Genomic DNA, 16,660 nt, shown 5'->3' with positions numbered 1-16,660 from the left:
AATTCGAGGAGTACCAAATCAGGTACTAATCCTTTTAAGGGAAACAGCCCTTAAAAACAAGGGGGTCCATCAAGGATTGACACACTTCGAGAAAGAAATACTGACAGAGCAGAAACAGCCTGTCCCTCTTTGCCAAATATGAGCCAGCAAGGAAAAAATATGGCCTGGCTGTGCATGGAGTTTTGCAGGAACTAAGGGGAAAAAAGAGGGTACATCACATTTGGACAGAGGACCAGGAAACTCAAAAAGGGTTTAAGGATGTCGCTAGGTAATGCAGAAAGAAAATTACAGAGCTGAAACTCAATTATAGCTTAACATGGCTATTTTTGTGAAGGATAATAAAAATGTTTTAATCAATACATTAATGGCAAAAGGAGGAGTAAGGACAACCTCCATTCCTTATTGGCGGTGGTTGCCCTGGTTTTTTTGAGTTCTTTTAAAGCCTTCTATATGTTCATAAGATGGAGTCAGTTCTTTAGTTTCTGTACAATATTAAGGGTAAGTTTTTCACTTTTTCACAATTTGGACCATAAAAAACCTTTCTTGTTTTTGTTCACTGTCCTTTGTCTACATATTCTTAGCCTGAAAACAATGTTGGTTGACAGCTGGTCTGGCCAGTGGGCTGAAGGGGTAGTAACTCCACAAGCAAATCCATTACCAGACGCACGAATGTATAAAAATGGAGGAAATATACAGGCTTGCCCTCTCTTTGGAGAGCAGCTTTTCACTGCAAACCTCCTGCCTCCGTGTTGTTGTTTTGCGTGCCACTTTCACAGGAAGTGATATGGATAGCAAAAATGAAGAAAAGGCTGAGATATTTAACCCCTTCTTCTCCTCAGTTTTCAACAATAAAAAAGGTTGTCCTCAGGACAAGTGTTCTCCTGAGTTGGTAGATGGGCACTGGGAGCAGAAGAGCCCCCCTGCAATCCAGCAGGAAGCCGCTGGGGACCTGCTGAGCCACTCAGGTGCTCACAGGTGTCTCTAGAACCAGATGGGATCCATGCTAGGGCCATGAGGGAGCTGCTGGATGAGCTCCCCAAGCTGCTCTCCATCATTTCTCCCCAGTCCTGGCTCAGCAGGGAGGGCCCAGAGGACTGGAGGTGCCAATGGGAGCCCATCCCCAAGAAGGGCTGCAAGGAGGATGTGGGGAACTGCAGGCCTGTCAGCCTGCCCTGGGTGCCCAGCAAGGGGATGGAACAGATCCCCTTGAGAGCCATCCCAGGGCACCCCCAGGATGGCCCAGGGATCAGAGGCAGCCAGCGTGGATTGCAATATCTGCACTGAGGATCTGCAGGAGGGGATTGAGTCCAGCATCAGCAAATTTGCAGGGGACACCAAGCTGGGTGTGAGTGTGGATGTGCTGGAGGGTAGGAGGGCTGTGCACAGGGCCCTGCACAGGCTGGATCCAGGGCCCAAATCCAGCAGGGTGAGGCTGAACAAGACCAAGGGCCGGGTCCTGCACTTTGGCCACAACAAGCCCTGCAGTGCTCCAGGCTGGGGACAGAGTGGCTGGACAGTGGGCAGGCAGAAAGGGACGTGGGGCAGTGCTGGACAGCAGGCTGGACATGAGGCAGCAGTGTGGGCAGGTGGGCAAGAAGGCCAATGGCTCCTGGCCTGGATCAGGAATGGTGTGGGCAGCAGGAGCAGGGCAGGGATTCTTCCCCTGTGCTGGGCACTGGTGAGGCTGCACCTCGAGTGCTGTGTCCAGCTCTGGGCCCCCAATTTAGGAAGGACATGGAGGGGCTGGAGCCTGTCCAGAGAAGGGCAACAAGGCTGGTGAGGGGTCTGGAACACAAGTCCTGTGAGGAGTGTCTGAGGGAGCTGGGGTTGTTTATCTTGGAGAAGAGGAGGCTCAGGGGAGACAAGGTGGTGTCAGGGCACAGGTTGGTCTTGCTGATATCCAAGGTCTCTTCCAACCTTGCTGATTCTGTGATTCTCTGAAACCACCCTTGCAGCAGTTGCAGGATGAGCCCTGGGCCTCCTCTCCAGAAGGTGCAGCAGCCCAGGTCCCTCAGCTTCTCCTCACAGCCCCAAAGCCCATCCTGTCAGTCCTGCAGAGCCTCTGCAGCCCCTCCTCATTGCCCAGAGCAGGGAGCCCCACAGGCAGACACAGCAGGGCAGATGTGCCCCCCTGGCCTGTGGTGCCTCTGGCAAGGGAGCAGCAGGAGGCCCTGCAGGAGCCTGCAGACAATTCCTGAAGCACTTGGAGGATGATCCTGCTCCCCAAGGGACGTTCCCATGGTGTGATGCTGTTTGCCCCCAGCCTGCCCCCAGCCAGCCTGGGGCTGCTGACGGGGCTTTTCTGTGCTGAGCCTTGGCCTGGCCGTGTTGTGGAGAGAGCCTGGGCAAGGAGCCTGCAGCCCCCAGGCCCTGGCCTGAGGCGTCAGCGCTGCCCCAGCAGTGCCCATGGCCTGTCCCTGCTGCAGCCCCGGCACTGCCACCCCCAGCCCTGTGCCCGGCCCCGAGAGCACTCAGGCCCTACAGCAACAGCAGGGCCAGGAGGGCAGCGGGGCAGGGCCACGGCAGCAGCACTGGCAACACCAAGTGCTGCTGCTGCTGGGCACAGCTGCTGTGCCAGCACTGATCTGCCCCAGCTCTGCACAGAGACATTGCTGCTGCAGCTGCAGAGAAGGGAACAAAAGGGGGTATCTCTGCAGAAAACTCTACTGGGGAGATCATTTAGTTTTTTTAAAAGCCACCAAAAGCACAGCCCCTCATTCACACAATCTGGGGCTAGAGAAAATGTGGAGAGAAACAAAACAAGAAAGGGAAAAATAATAGCCTTGCTTTGTGAATATCCATGAAAACTAAAACAGAGGAGGAAAACTCTAAACCAAACCAACAAGTGCTATCAAAGATGCCTTTTATTACAACAGACTGGCCTGCAGTTTAGTGTTTGTGAAATCGTCCCATGATCAGTGTCCTCACTGCAGCCTTGAGCTCCTGGTTCCTCAGGCTGTAGATGAGGGGGTTCAGGGCTGGAGGCACCACCGAGTATAGAACTGACACTGCCAGATCCAGGGATGGGGAGGAGATGGAGGAGGGCTTCAGGTAAGTTAAAAACCCAGTGCTGAGAAATAGGGAGAGCACGGCCAGGTGAGGGAGGCAGGTGGAAAAGGCTTTGTGCCGTCCCTGCTCAGAGGGGATCCTCAGCACAGCCCTGAAGATCTGCACATAGGAGAAAACAATGAACACAAAACAGCCAAAAAATAGAAAAGCACTTAGCATAGTGAGCCCAAGTTCCCTGAGTTTGGAATGTGAGCAGGAGAGCTTGAGGATGTGTGGGATTTCACAGAAGAACTGGCCCAGGGCATTGCCCTGGCACAGGGGCAGGGAAAATGTATTGGCTGTGTGCAGCAGAGAATTGAGAAAGGCACTGGCCCAGGCAGCTGCTGCCATGTGGGCACAAGCTCTGCTGCCCAGGAGGGTCCCGTAGTGCAGGGGTTTGCAGATGGACACGTAGCGGTCGTAGCACATCACGGTCAGCAGGGCAAATTCTGATGTAATGAGAAAGGAAAAGAAAAACACCTGTGCAGCACATCCATCATAGGAGATGTTCCTGGTGTCCCAGAGGGAATTGTGCATGGCTTTGGGGACAGTGGTGAGGATGGAGCCCAGGTCGCTGAGGGCCAGGTTGAGCAGGAAGAAGAACATGGGGCTGTGCAGGAGGTGGCCGCAGGCTACGGCGCTGATGATGAGGCCGTTGGCCAGGAGGGCAGCCAGGGAGATGGCCAGGAAGAGGCAGAAGTGCAGGAGCTGCAGCTGCCTCGTGTCTGCCAACGGCAGCAGGAGGAAGTGGCTGATGGAGCTGCTGTTGAACATTTCCTGTCTCTGCCCATGGAGTCCTGTTCAAGGAGGAGACAGTGATAAGTCAGAGGAGACTTTCCTGAGCAATGCCCATGCCCTTCTCTCCCAGCCCTGCCCCTGCTGTACTGTGCCACCCAATTTGCCTTTGCTCAGAGCCCTTCTTTCGGCCCCGTGCCTCGAGCTCTGATGGGATCTGGCCCCGTTGCTGTGATTTGCAGGGGCTCTGCCCATGGACACCGAGGGGTCAGCTCTGCTCTGCAGCAGTGGGGTCATGGGAACAGGGACAGGGGCCAGTCCTGGGGCTGGACTTCATCAGCCCAAAGTGCTCCAGAGGCAGAGGAGCTTGGCAGCATCTCCTGTACCAAGGCTAAGGAACTGTGATGGCCAAAGAAACTTTGAGAGAGTTTACTGCTGTGCCCAGGGCAATCAGAGAGAACTGTCAGTGCAAGATCATTGGCTGTAACTCAGTGGAGGGCGAGGGGAGCTGCTCTGTCACTCCATCTGTCCCCAGGTGCCCTTTCTGAGATCCAGGGCAGTCTTTGTGTTCCCCTGAAAATCAGTCTGACACACCTGAGAGCAGAGGGACACACAGCAGAGCAAAGTGGCTCAGCCTTTCTCAGTCTCAGCCCCACTCCTGGCCAAGGACACTCCTGTCCCCCAGTGTCCCCTGGAGGCAGCTCACAGCTTGGATGGCATCCCCAGGACACACCAGGGCTCCTGTCCATGGCACTGCTGGAGGAGAGTCAGCTTATTCCCAGCCTGCCAGCCTGCCCTGCCCAGAGCTCCCCGGGGCAGAGGGAGCTGGGACACCCCATTGCTGTGCTCAGCCTGCACAGGAGGAGCCCCAGGGCTGGGCCTGAGCCTGCAGCTGGAACTGCCATGCCCAGAGAGCCACTCAGCAATGCCAGGAGCACCTGGGCAAGGCAAGGAGAGAGAGAGGCAGGCCCTGAGGAAAAGCCTTTCCCTGGCCAGACCTGCACAGCCCCTGCCAGGCAGCAGCAGTGCAGGACAGTGGCCCTCAGGCCCTGGTCAGCAGGGAATGGGCACATGGCAGGAGAGATGCCCTTCATCTCTGCTGCTGCTCTGCCGGCCCAGGAGGGCACTGAGGGCCCTGGGGCCCCGGGCTGAGGGCTGTGCTGGCTGGGAGGGGACAGCAGAGCTGTGCTGCTCAGGGCAGTGTCTGCCCTGCAGGGCAGGGCCGGCAGGTGCCACATCTGCCCTGCAGCAGGGCTTCCCTCAGCACTGCCTCCCTCCCTCCCTGCCCAGGGCTCTGCTGCTGGAGCTGTCCCAGCCCGAGCTATTCCTGTGGCCCCGGGCTCCTTCCCTGCCAGTGCTGCCAGAGCCCAGCCCAGCCCTGGGCCAGCTCTGCCCTGCAGCTGCTCGGGGCTGCAGGGGTTAAAGAACAGCTCCCCCAGGCCTGGGCACCATGGAAAGGGGATGCTGGATGCCTCTGGAGGCTGGGGAGGTGCAGGCACTTTTTTTCGGTTCCCTGGAAACCCCAGTGTGTTGCTTTAAAAGCCTCAGCCTCTACCCAGCAAAGCTAACTTTCAATTCTCACCAAGCTGAGCCAGGGAAAAGTGGGTGCACAGATTCAGGAAAGCAGAGACTCAAGAGGGCAACTCCTGCCCTGAATGTGCTAATGAAAAGTCCCCTCAGACATGAGCTGGAAATGAGCTGGAGCTCTGAGCAGCCCTGGCCCACAGAGCAGCCTCTCCACAGCAGCAGGACCTGCCCTGGCAGGAGTAACTCCTTGCACCCACAGCTCCCCACCAGCATCCATGGGAGCTCCCAGGCAGGCTGAGAGCTGCCCCTGGCAGGTGGCAGATGCCCTGGGCTGGCCAAGAGCCCTCAGGGCTGCAGCACCTGCTCTGCACCACAGCCCTGGGCAGCCCTGGCTGCAGCCCCAGCTTCAGCCCCTGCAGCCGTCCCTGGCAGCAGGAGCCGTCCTGCCCTGTCCCTCTGACGGTGCCCAGGGCAGCCCCGCTCTGGAGCACATCCTCCCCCAAAGCAGCAAGGGCAGCAGAGCCATCCTTACAGTCACCTCAGTGCTGTCCTGGGCGAGCTTGAGGAGATCCCTGCAGCCACAGACTGACTGTGTCACAAGTGGTGAAGATTTCTCCATGAAGAAGTTCAAAATTTTAAAAACTTATGAAGATTTCTCTGTGAATAATCTCAGAATTGTCCTTCGTGTTTCTTAGAGCCTCTGTCTGCTTCTCTTCTCTCAGGTACCTGCAGGCAGTGCCCTCAGCCCTGCTGGGCTGGGAGAAGAGTGTCTCCTCAGGAGAAATGTCTTTTTAAAGCCCTTCCTGGTTACCAGAATCTGCCCCTGTGTCAGGAGCCCAGCCCAGCTCAGCAGCAAAGAAAAAGTGCAAGGACTTTAATGAGCCTCTTGGGGATTTGGTGTTTATATCAGACTCAGTCCCTGAGAGAGTGTTCAATAAACTTCTCAAGAACTCAAAATTGAATTAAAATACTGAACTTTCTTCACGTTTAATTGGTCCCACTAAGAGACAAGACTGAGAAAGTGTCTCCAGGTTCTAGTAGGATCAGAACACTGCAGGCAGTGATGACAGGTGGGCACAAACAAGGCAAAGGTGTCTCTGATGCTGACCAAACCTGGATGTGATTCAGGAATGCAAAGGGCCAAGGCCTGAGCCCCAGCCCCTGCCAAGGCAGATCCTGTCCCTCCCTCCTTGCTCAGGGCTCTTCCCGGGCCACTGGGATGTGGGGATGTGCAATGCCAAGGGCAGCACCATGGGGCGGCCCCTGCCAGGCTGCTGAGCAGGGACAAGGAGGCAATGAGGCCCCAGGCCTGCAAGGGTCACTTGTCCCCTCCTGATGCCTCAGGCCCAGGGCCAGCAGCCATGGCCCAAGTGCTGCAGGAGTTGGCTGTGTCAGGGCCTTTCAGCTGCTGCCCATGCCTGTGCCCTGTGCAGCCCAGGCCGTGCTACGGTGTCCATGCCCTGCGCCTCTGTCCCTGCAGGCTGTCGTCATCCCCCGGCTGCCCCACCTGGCTGGGCCCTTCCTTTGCTGACAGCTCTGCGTCCTGCCTGCCTCTGCCTGGCCACACAGAGCCTTGGGCTGCTCCAGACTCCTGCTGGGGGATGTGTTGCACCACAGACCTGCCCTGGCAGGGAAATTCCTTTCTCCTCATGTCCCTGTTCAATCCAAGTTCCAGCTGAGGGCTTGTTGGAAGGAAAGGATGGCACCACAACTTTCCATGTCCAGCCCAGCAGGGATGTGACAGCTCTTTTAACACAATCCCTCCTTGCCACTTTTGCAAAGTGTTATAACCGGATTATGATTTGTACTGATGAAAATTGTAATTATATCCATATTTCAGAAAATGACTGTTATAAAGCAAAAAGGGAAATTAGGTTACAAAGCAGATAGGCCCCTTTGCAGATGTTATATGTAAAAATAGGATGCGGGATGTAGTTTGAGGTCAGTAATGTCCCAAGACAGAGTTAGCCTTGGAGAAGGAAAGAAGTGGGCCCAAGGCTCGTCCTTGAGATGAGCAAAGTTGAAACGGCTTCTAAAGCTGTAGCTTTATTTACAGATTGCCAAATTATTTTTGGAACATAATGCTTACTTACATGACACAACCCTTAATATGCACACGCAGCCTGTAAGGTTATTTGAAGGACAATGAGGAAGACTGCAAGCCTTCATCTGAAAAAGACCACCAGAATGACAGAAGATCCCCCAGCAACAAGGGGAGTATGCGCACATGTAGATTTCAAGAACTGGAAATAGAATGCGATTTCCAGCAAAAAAATCCATATGTATTAGCCTATTATATATAAACTCCAGACTGCATCCTCTTGCTTCGTATGTGAGGAAGGTAATGGTCCCACTCTGTACCCCGATCAGTTTTGCTCATGCCATATAAGAACCTTAAACTAAATATACTTGTGTTCATTTCAATTTGATTATACTCATCTGAATTAAAAATTGTTGCTAAAATTTAATTTGGATGTTTCTGGGACCTTCATTTAAAAAAAAGGAAAATGTCTGTCTCAAGCTCACCCTTCCTGCTCGGCCAGACCCCTCAAGTTCCTCAGCAGAAGAGAATTCCAGAGTTCACATGAGCTGGCACAGGAGAGGGAGATTTCCCCCTCGACAGATGCTCGCATTCCAATTTTTGTATTCAAGCATCTCCAGTGCCTCAGTTTTGGTTTCCACCTGGAAATGCAAGTCCAGGAGCTCTGTTCATGCCCAGCCACAGCAGGTGACACAAGGACAGGGCACTGGCAGTGTGACATATGCAGGGAGCGCCTTCAGTGAGCGCTGGGGGCTGGAACTCAGTGCAGAAAACACCCGGGGGCCTCCAAGGCACCAAGGCAAAAGGAACAAAGTTTCACTTCTGGCCTTGCTAGGGAGGACCAAAATCTCTACTTTTCACCCCAAGGTTCCATTGCCAGGTGTTCTACAACCCCAAGAGGAGACCCCTGAGGGGCACTGAAATGAGCCCCTCCCTGTGGTGCAGGAGGGTTCGGGGCAGAGGAGGGGCTGCAGGAGCTGGGACACGGCTGAGATGCAGCTGCCCCAGCGGTGCCTCCGGGCTGGCAGGGCCGTGGTCACTCAGGGTCAGTGGCCGGTCAGTTGTGTTGGCTGGACACGGGTGTGGACACTTCCCTTGGAGCGTCTCCAGGGATGGAATGTTGGGGCTGTCCCTGTTGTGTCACACAGACGGGAATGCTGGGGCTGCCCTGCTCCTGCCCCACCCAACAGCTCTGCCAGCGCCTGCAGGGGACACAAAGGCTGAGCCAAAGGGTGAGAATTGCAGAATGGGCTGGGCTGGGAGGGAGCCACGGGGATCATGGAGTCCAAGCTCTGGCCCTGTCCAGGACAGCCCAACAATCCCAGCCTGTGCATCCCTGGGAGCAGTGTCCAAAGGCTCCTGGAGCTCTGGCAGCTTTGGGGCTGTGACCATTCCCTGGGGAGCCTGGTCAGTGCCTGAGCCCCTGTGGGGGAAGAAGCTTTTGCTGCTCTCCAGCCCAGCCCTGCCCTGGCCCAGCCCCAGCCCTTCCCTCGGGTGCTGTCCCTGCTCCCCCGGGGCAGAGGTCGGAGCTGCCCCCGCACTGCCCCTCGGGAGGAGCCGCAGCCCCCGGGGAGCTCTGAGCTGCGTCTGCTCTGCTGCAGCTGAACAAACCCAGCGCCCTCAGAGCTCCAGGGAAAGGTCCTGCCCCTGCCTCAGGGCTTGGCCAGCGCCACTGGGAGAAAATCAACTACCAACTTTTGCCCCCCAAGAGCGAGGAGCAGCAATTCTTGGATCAGGGAGTGGGGTGGAATGGCGTGTCACTGGTTGGATGGCACGGCCTGGCACGTCCTGGCTCGGTGGCACTCCCAGAGCCCCTTGGAGATGAGTGTCAGCTCCCACGGGGACAGCGCCGGCAGCCGTGGCTTCACCAAGTCCTGAGCGGTGCCGGTGGCCACGGTGCTGATGGAGGTGGAGGCCATGCTGGGCACGGGCCCCTGTCAGCCCCAGATCTGTGGGGCAGGGACTGCACCCCCTCCCCAGGGTCCCCTGGCATGGGGTGACCCCTGTCCTCACCTGAGGGTCCTGCTGGAGGCACAGCCCAGGAACAGCCCTGGCAGCCCTGTGGTCATCTCTGAGATGTCAAGGACCAGGCAGAACATGGACTGTGGAGGGAGAGTGTGTGAGGAAAGGGGCAGGGCACCTGGGGGAAAGCAAAACCTCTCTTGAACTCCCTCAACCTGAATCTCACTGCCTCGGGAGTGCTGAAGGGAGCGGGGCCCAGGGGCAGCCCAACAGCCTCCCACCCCACTGCCTCAGGGGTGCCAGAGGGGCTGGTACCTGATTGGGACCAGTGATGGTGCCAGTGAGGAGGGGATCCTGTGCTTCTCTTGAACAGGGGGCCATGGTCGTGGACTCTGGATTTGAGCTCTGGGCTTTAGGTCCTGACTGTGGCTCAGCGTTCCTTGCCCATCCTTGCTGGGTGTCCCAGCCCCACTCTCATTCCCCAGGTGTGCTGCCCCTGTGCCACCTGCTCTTCATCCTGGCCATGGAGAATCTGATCTGCTTCTTTTTCCCCAACCACCTCTGCACCATCAACAAGTCCCCCAGCCAGGTGGTGATGTCCAGGATCAGGTACAGCCCCAGCCTGGCTCTGATGGCTGATTGGGGTTGTGCTCTCTTGGAGACGCAGCACTGAGACCCCTCTGCTGTCCCCATCAGGTTCTTCTTCCCCAGCTGGTGCAGACTGGGACAGTCCCACCATTTACAGCTGCTGAATGCCTGGGCCAGGCTGTCCTGGACTACCCCATCACTGATTACCCTTTTGCCAAAGAGAGCCCTGCCATGCTGCCTCCTTCTTCTCCCCTCCCTCGTCTTCCTCTTCCACCTCTTCCACCACTTCCTCCTCTACCTCCTCCTCTTCCTCTTCCTCCTCCTCTGCCTCCTCCTCATCCTGCTCCTTCTCCTACTCATCATCATCCAGTGCCCACCATTGCCTGTGGGATGTGGATCCTCTTCCCTGACTCACCTGCAGCTGATCATGGCCATCCCACAGGGGGCACGGGGTACCCCAGATTGCCCAGATGGGCACTGTGTCACACCCCTGGGACAGCCTGACAGCCATCAGGACAGCTTGGAACCTGTCAGGGCAGCCTGGTACCCACAGGGACAGCCCAGGATAACTGGGGACAGCCTGGCAGCCACTGGACAGCCTGGCACCCAAGGGGACACTGGGACACCCACAGGGACAGCCCTGCATTGCTGAGACGGCCTGGCAGCCACTGCACAGCCTGACATCCCTGGGGACACCTCGCCACACACCTCTGCCTCCTGTCCCAGGCAGCTGCAAGGTGCTGGTGCTGGCTGTGGCACAGGTCTCACCTTGTGGGGACGTGGGTGGCAGCGGTGTCACCCCGGGGGTGTCCCCACAGAAGCTGCAGCACTTGTGGCACATCCCCGACATCGCCGACATCAGCACCGAGCAGGCGGCGAGCCGGGGGCGGCCCCGTGGAGAACCGGCTCGGCCCCCTCCCTGTGCTGGGGTGACTTGATGGTGCTTGTATCCCCAATGGTCTGTTCTGGTTGTGCTGGATATTGAGTTCTGCACCTTTCAGACTGGTTCTGAGAGCCAAGGGGGAGAAAGAAGCAGTGCTGAGTTTGTTTGCAGAAACAGCACTCCCTCCTGCACATTGCAGCTCCTGGACGGTGTTCGTCTGAAGCACGGACAGACTGCGGGACAGAGATTGCCTTTGCTTTCAGTCAGTTTGAGCTTGCTGAGGCAGAGAAGTTCCCTGCGCTGTTTGTTTCTTTTTTTCTTGGGACTGTTTCAACCTGTCCTGGACTGAAAAACCCAGATCGGGTTCTCACACCTGTGGTTCTCTGGGGCCTGGATCTGGGCATTTTCCAGCGCCAGTGGAACTGCGAAGGGAGCAAGATAAGATACACCCACAGCAAGGACTCTCAATGTTACCATCTCTCTTCAGAGTAATCAGAGGTTTTGTTGTTTCATATTATTCATTCTTTATGCTTTAACTTTATTTGTTACATTAGTTTTTTCCTTTTTTCTCTAGGGCAATTTTTTTTGTCCTGGACCAATCGAGGCAGGGGCTGTTTGGGTTTGCTTCTCCAGAGGAATGTCATTCAGAGGTTTCCTCCGAAAGTTGCCCTAAACCAGGACAAATACATTTTTTTTGGTGCCCAGCATGTGGCTTAAGAAAGTGGAAAAAACTTGTACTGATTGCATTTTGGTTGTATTTTGTGTGGGGGGTAAAGCAGTCAGTAGCCCTGTTGCTGCTTGAATTCATAATGTTTCTTCGGGTGGAGTCCTTCCTGTGTTTCTGTTCTCTAGGCTTTTTTGAGGTTTTAATACCTTTATGGTCACTAGGTTTGTTTTCTTATCCAGAAATAGCTCCAGTATTGTCCCTAACACGGAGCTTTTACAGTAGGGGAGCACAAATTAGGACAGCTCTCCTCCTGGGCTCAATGATATTGATTTACAGAAAGTTTATCAAGGTACTGGAGTTTGTGCCAGCTGTGTTTGGTTTATGGTTTATTTGTCCTACCCTGCATCTTAGTTGCAGCAGCATGTTTGTGGAGTTATTAGTAATTGCACCCAATTTGTTAGAGGAGGAGTAGAGGATGAAGCTTTTCGAACTTTCCTTTCCCTCTTCTCTTTTGGATCTGTGACATCATTTTTTGAGAATGTTCAATTTCCCCTGAATGTTAAAGAGGCCACCTTCCTGGTATTTCATCTGGTGAGCTTCCTCTGTATGGTTTGCAGCTTCTCTAGGGTGAGGGCTGAGATGTCCACAGGGGCTGATGAGACCCCTGACCCAGAAGTAGACCCAGAAGTAGACTCAGGTGTGGAGAATCCTGAGTGGTGTGGAGAATGGGAGAGAGCTGGCCGAACTCTGAACAAATTTTCTGCTCCCCCAGCTTGGGAATTTTCATGTGAACAAATTCAGAACCCAGATGAGGTAGGGAAATATCTGGAGGAGAAGTGCCATGATGACTCTAAGGAGAAAAAGCTCATTGCAATAATCTGGGCCCTGGCATGTGCTTATGGCACACTGCTAGATACTGTAGGGCAGCAGATGGAGGCAGGGGGGCAGGGAGATAAATCAGCAGCTACCCCAGTCCCTCAGGCTGCAGCCAACAGCCCAGCTACTCAGGCTGTAGCTAAACCAGACAGTGAGCCTAAGCCAGCAACTAAACCAGACAGTGAGCCTAAGACACTGGCAGTCAATGTGGGAAAGAAGCACACATGCAAAATCTGACAACCAGTGAACGATGACTGAGATGAAGGACCCTCAATGGCTCCTGATAAAAAATCAGAAACCCAAACAATTGGCACTAGATGAGGAGCCACTGTTGAGTCCTTTTCCCTGAAGGACCTTCGTGCCCTAAGGAAGGATTACACTCAGTGACCTGATGAATCTATAATTAGTTGGTTAGTCCATCTTTGGGATGCTGCAGGCAAGGCTACAATTCTGGAGGGCACTGAAACGAGGCATTTGGGATCCCTGTCACAGGATCCCGTTATCGACCAAGGAATGATGAGGGAGGCTCACCCTTGCAGTCTCTGGGAACGGGTCCTGGCAAGTGTGGCACAAAGATATCTGTGTGCAGACCATCTCTGGATGCAGCAAACCCAGTGGAAGACCAGAGAACAAGGGATTCAAGGCTTGAGAGAAATGGCAGGGGCAGAGATTGTCTTCTCAATGACCTAAACACCAGGAACCCAGACTTGGTACCATGGACACCTGTGATGTGGGGAAAACTTGTACGACTTGGGCCACAAGAACACTCTTCTGCTTTAGCAATAATGAAGGGGGATGACATGGAGGAGACCGTGCTGGATATGGAGAAGAAGCTCTGAGCATCTGCAGATGCTGCGCATGGCCCAACACATGCAAGAATGGCAGCTGTGGAAACACGTCTGCAGAAATCAGAAGATAAGATAGAGGAGAACCACAAGAATCTCAGGGAGGATATGAAAGAGGACATTCTCCAAATCTCTGCAGTAGAGATTAGGTGTTCTGGAACCAAACACAGAAATCCCCGAGACAGAGAGAGAAGGGACACCCCACGAGCTCAGCTGTGGTCCTTTCTGTGTGATTGTGGAGAAAACATGAGGAGATGGGATGGAAAATCTCCTGCTGCTCTGACACAGCAGCTACATGAATTGTTGGAAGGCAAGACTCAGAGAGGAAGTTCCAGCAAAAAGGAAGCAGCTCCAGTTACCCAGGGAAAGAAGGATAACCAGGCTTAGAGGGGCCCTGCCTTTAGCCAGGTAGAGGCTAGGGAAAAAGGTGTTTTTTGGACTGTGTGGATTTGTTTGCCTGGCACATCAGAACCACAAAAATATGCGGCCTTGGCTGACACTTTGTCAGTGTCCGATGGATGGTCGCAATGGTTTGTTTTGATTTGAAAGTGCAAAAAGAGGCAATGAGAACTTAGTTCAAGTAAAATGAATGTATCTTTATTGACACCCACAATATGAGATAGAAGAGAAGGAAAAGAAAGAGAGAGACAGAGATAAAACAGTTGTTGCCGGGAATCAGCCAGAGTCAAGACAGCACTCAATATGAGGTAAAAATCTTGCTCGTTTATTCAGCTATTTGACGTACATTTATACTGTGCTAAGCATATCATGCACCTAACTCTGAACATCATTGGTTAAACCATAGTGTTCACGTGTCCTTGCAGTATATATAATTGGCTTAGAAGCTCAGTCCACGAGGCTAAATGCTGCAAATCTTCCCTAACTTATGGTCAATGCATCCTGTCTAGCATCCTGTTACAGCTATTGCTCCAAACTTTACTTCCTCCTTATCCCATCTAAGGAATGGTTCAAGGACGTTTCAGCTTCTACTCATCCCTTAGCCTAAGAACAAGATTGTGCACATGTCCCTGCTTTTCCAGCCATGCATCCAAAATTCCCCCGTTTTCTTTTTGCACACTCCATGCCTGTTGTTACCTTTGCAAACACTCTACACACACATGACAACAAACAACCAAACACGTTCCCAAGATAACCACTAATAACACAATTCCTGTTTTCACTAATCCCTTTCTCTGCCTACCAAGGCCCAACCAATCACATAATGACTTCAATCTAAAGAATCCTACATCTTGCTTAATCTTCTTAACATGTTGCTGTAAGTTCTCTATTTTCTTGTGGATGGACTCAAAATGATCCTCGAAGTCCATGCAACACATTCCATCAAAGTCTTCACAACCATGACCATGCACTAATAACAGGAAGTCAATCGCGGCATGGTTCTATAACATGCTGCACACTAAATAAGTCTTTAGCTAATAAAGATAAAACACTCATAGTAGCATTAGCCTACCCAGCAAGCTAACTTTTCTAAATTGCTATAAACATTGCCATGCTTACTTGTCCAATTGTACATGGCCCACCAACAGGTGCTGGAGGTATCCTGGCCCAGGCGTGATTGTCACATATTAAAAATAGGCCAGCTGGTAATTGCCTAGGGTAGATTGATGACATTGGGGTTGTTTTATTCTGAGTCAGCTCCAAGAACCATAAGGATTCATTATTCCATCTGTTTGACCCTGTAACAAAAGTAGGCCTTACACGATTGTCATCCTTTATCCCCAATGGCCACCCATATGCTGATGCATTAAAATAAAAACATGAAGGAGCAGTAAGTGTCCCAAAAATTTCAATCTCTTGAGAATCGCCTGGATAAAAGGGTAGTGTAAGGATCCATGAATTGATTCCATACATACATTTTCCAGTAACTGAGGTAAAGCTAATCGCCAATCCATTTTTATAATAGTTTACCTCACTGCTACAAAAATCTGTGGGGGTCTCAGTCAACAAATTTATGTTGGAGTCATTTATTGGAACGCCTACCAAGCATGTCACAAATGGTGACATTGGGATGGTCAAACTGGCACAAAAGGAGGTAGTACTCAGGCTTCATGCCAGTGTTACCCAAACATTTTCTCTGGGGACAAATAAGGCTTTCCTGGGGTCTGCTGTGACAGTATCAGCCTTGTGTAGTGTGGCTTGGATGGTGACTGCAACGACCATTACGGCGCCGCTGTCGGTACCGGCACGTCCTTTCCCAACTATCTTCAGGAACCCCATGTTTAATAGGGACTCTCACTCCCCTACTACAGTGCTGTCCTAAAATACGTGTATCCCTAAGGGTAACCACACGTTTCAAAGTTTGCTGGATGAGCCAAACCATCCAGGCTATCGGTCTGGCTCCTTCGTTTTCAAACAAATCCTCCAAACTGAGATTGTCTAGCTGCACATTTCCTAAATACTCTCTTAATGCTGGCACAGGATTTCCAGGGTGAAAATTACCATCACATCTAATACAACAGGCAAGCCAACGGAGGTGATGCCTATGAATCCAAATGATTTGTTGGCAACCTCCACACTTCATTTTTGCCCACCAATCACAACTACTACATTCATAACAAGATTGTCTCAAACAATGTAAATACACCGCGTTAGGTCTGACATTCTGCTTGTCAATGGCATCACTTGTTCTCTTGGGCCTCCCTTCTTCCCCATTTTTCTTTTGCCATTGACAAAGCACAGCAAACACAGTGGTGGGTCGTGTCCCCACAAACCAATTACGTGAAGCCCATTGAGTGGAAATGAGATGACCAAGGTGGTTAATACAGTCTTTCTGCTCTTAAGTTCTGTACGTTGATCTGAATCAGTATCTCTGAGTAGTGCCAAGAGTGGGTACAATTCATCGTTTATAATGCCAACTAGAGTTCAAACCCACTGTAGATCACCAAGTAGCATTTGCACATCTGTGAGCATGGAAATTTGAGTTTTAATGATGATTTTTTGCGGTGTGATTATTGCGTCAATTGTGAACCAACTCAGATATTTCCAAGGGCTCTTCTGTTGAATCTTCTCAGGTGTAATTTGCAACCCAGTTTTCCTTCATTCTCTTTCCCTGTCACTTCTACAGAGGCTACTTGCCATTCCTCTTCCAGGATCGCATCATGGATGATACCTGACCATCTATTTCCTGCTTGTTTAGGCTTTACCACAATTCCTAATGACAAGGAGATAAGCACAGGTTCTTGCAGTGGTCCGATGGGGGGAGCCATTGGTCTGCTAAAGTGATTAGGATTCATTGGAAGGGGTTTTTCAGCATGCATATGCTTCATCATTTCTTGTTCTGCTTCCCATTGTTTCTGTGGTAGACCCTTGTCTCTTCCAACTGAATCAATTGCTTGGCTTGTTGCACTCTTCTGTTGTGCAAGCTCTTCTAATTTCTTCATCACTTCCTTCATTAATTGCTCAGTTTCAATTGTTTGACTTGGTTGTGTACCAAGTAGGTTCTTTGTAACCTCCATAGGAGGAAAAGG

At 52.5% G+C, this 16,660-nt stretch overlaps 2 protein-coding genes across 2 annotated transcripts in view; both read right to left on the bottom strand.

Annotated features, from left to right (window-relative positions):
* LOC134562421 (olfactory receptor 14A16-like) overlaps positions 1 to 16,660 on the bottom strand; it is a 391,199-nt gene that overhangs the window by 309,786 nt on the left and 64,753 nt on the right. The gene's annotated exons all lie outside the window — the stretch shown is intronic.
* LOC134562396 (olfactory receptor 14J1-like) overlaps positions 2,859 to 16,660 on the bottom strand; it is a 76,050-nt gene continuing 62,248 nt past the window's right edge. Inside the window, exon 2 of the mRNA XM_063419775.1 lies at positions 2,859 to 3,845. Coding sequence (XP_063275845.1) covers positions 2,890 to 3,822 — 933 coding nt within the window. The 5' untranslated portion in view covers positions 3,823 to 3,845 and the 3' untranslated portion in view covers positions 2,859 to 2,889. The remainder of the gene's footprint in view (positions 3,846 to 16,660) is intronic.

The sequence above is a fragment of the Prinia subflava genome, chromosome 27, assembly GCF_021018805.1.
Source record: "Prinia subflava isolate CZ2003 ecotype Zambia chromosome 27, Cam_Psub_1.2, whole genome shotgun sequence".
Taxonomy (NCBI): Eukaryota; Metazoa; Chordata; class Aves; order Passeriformes; family Cisticolidae; genus Prinia; species Prinia subflava.
Note: the sequence above shows the minus strand (reverse complement) of the source record. Positions and strands in the feature narration are given on the sequence as shown.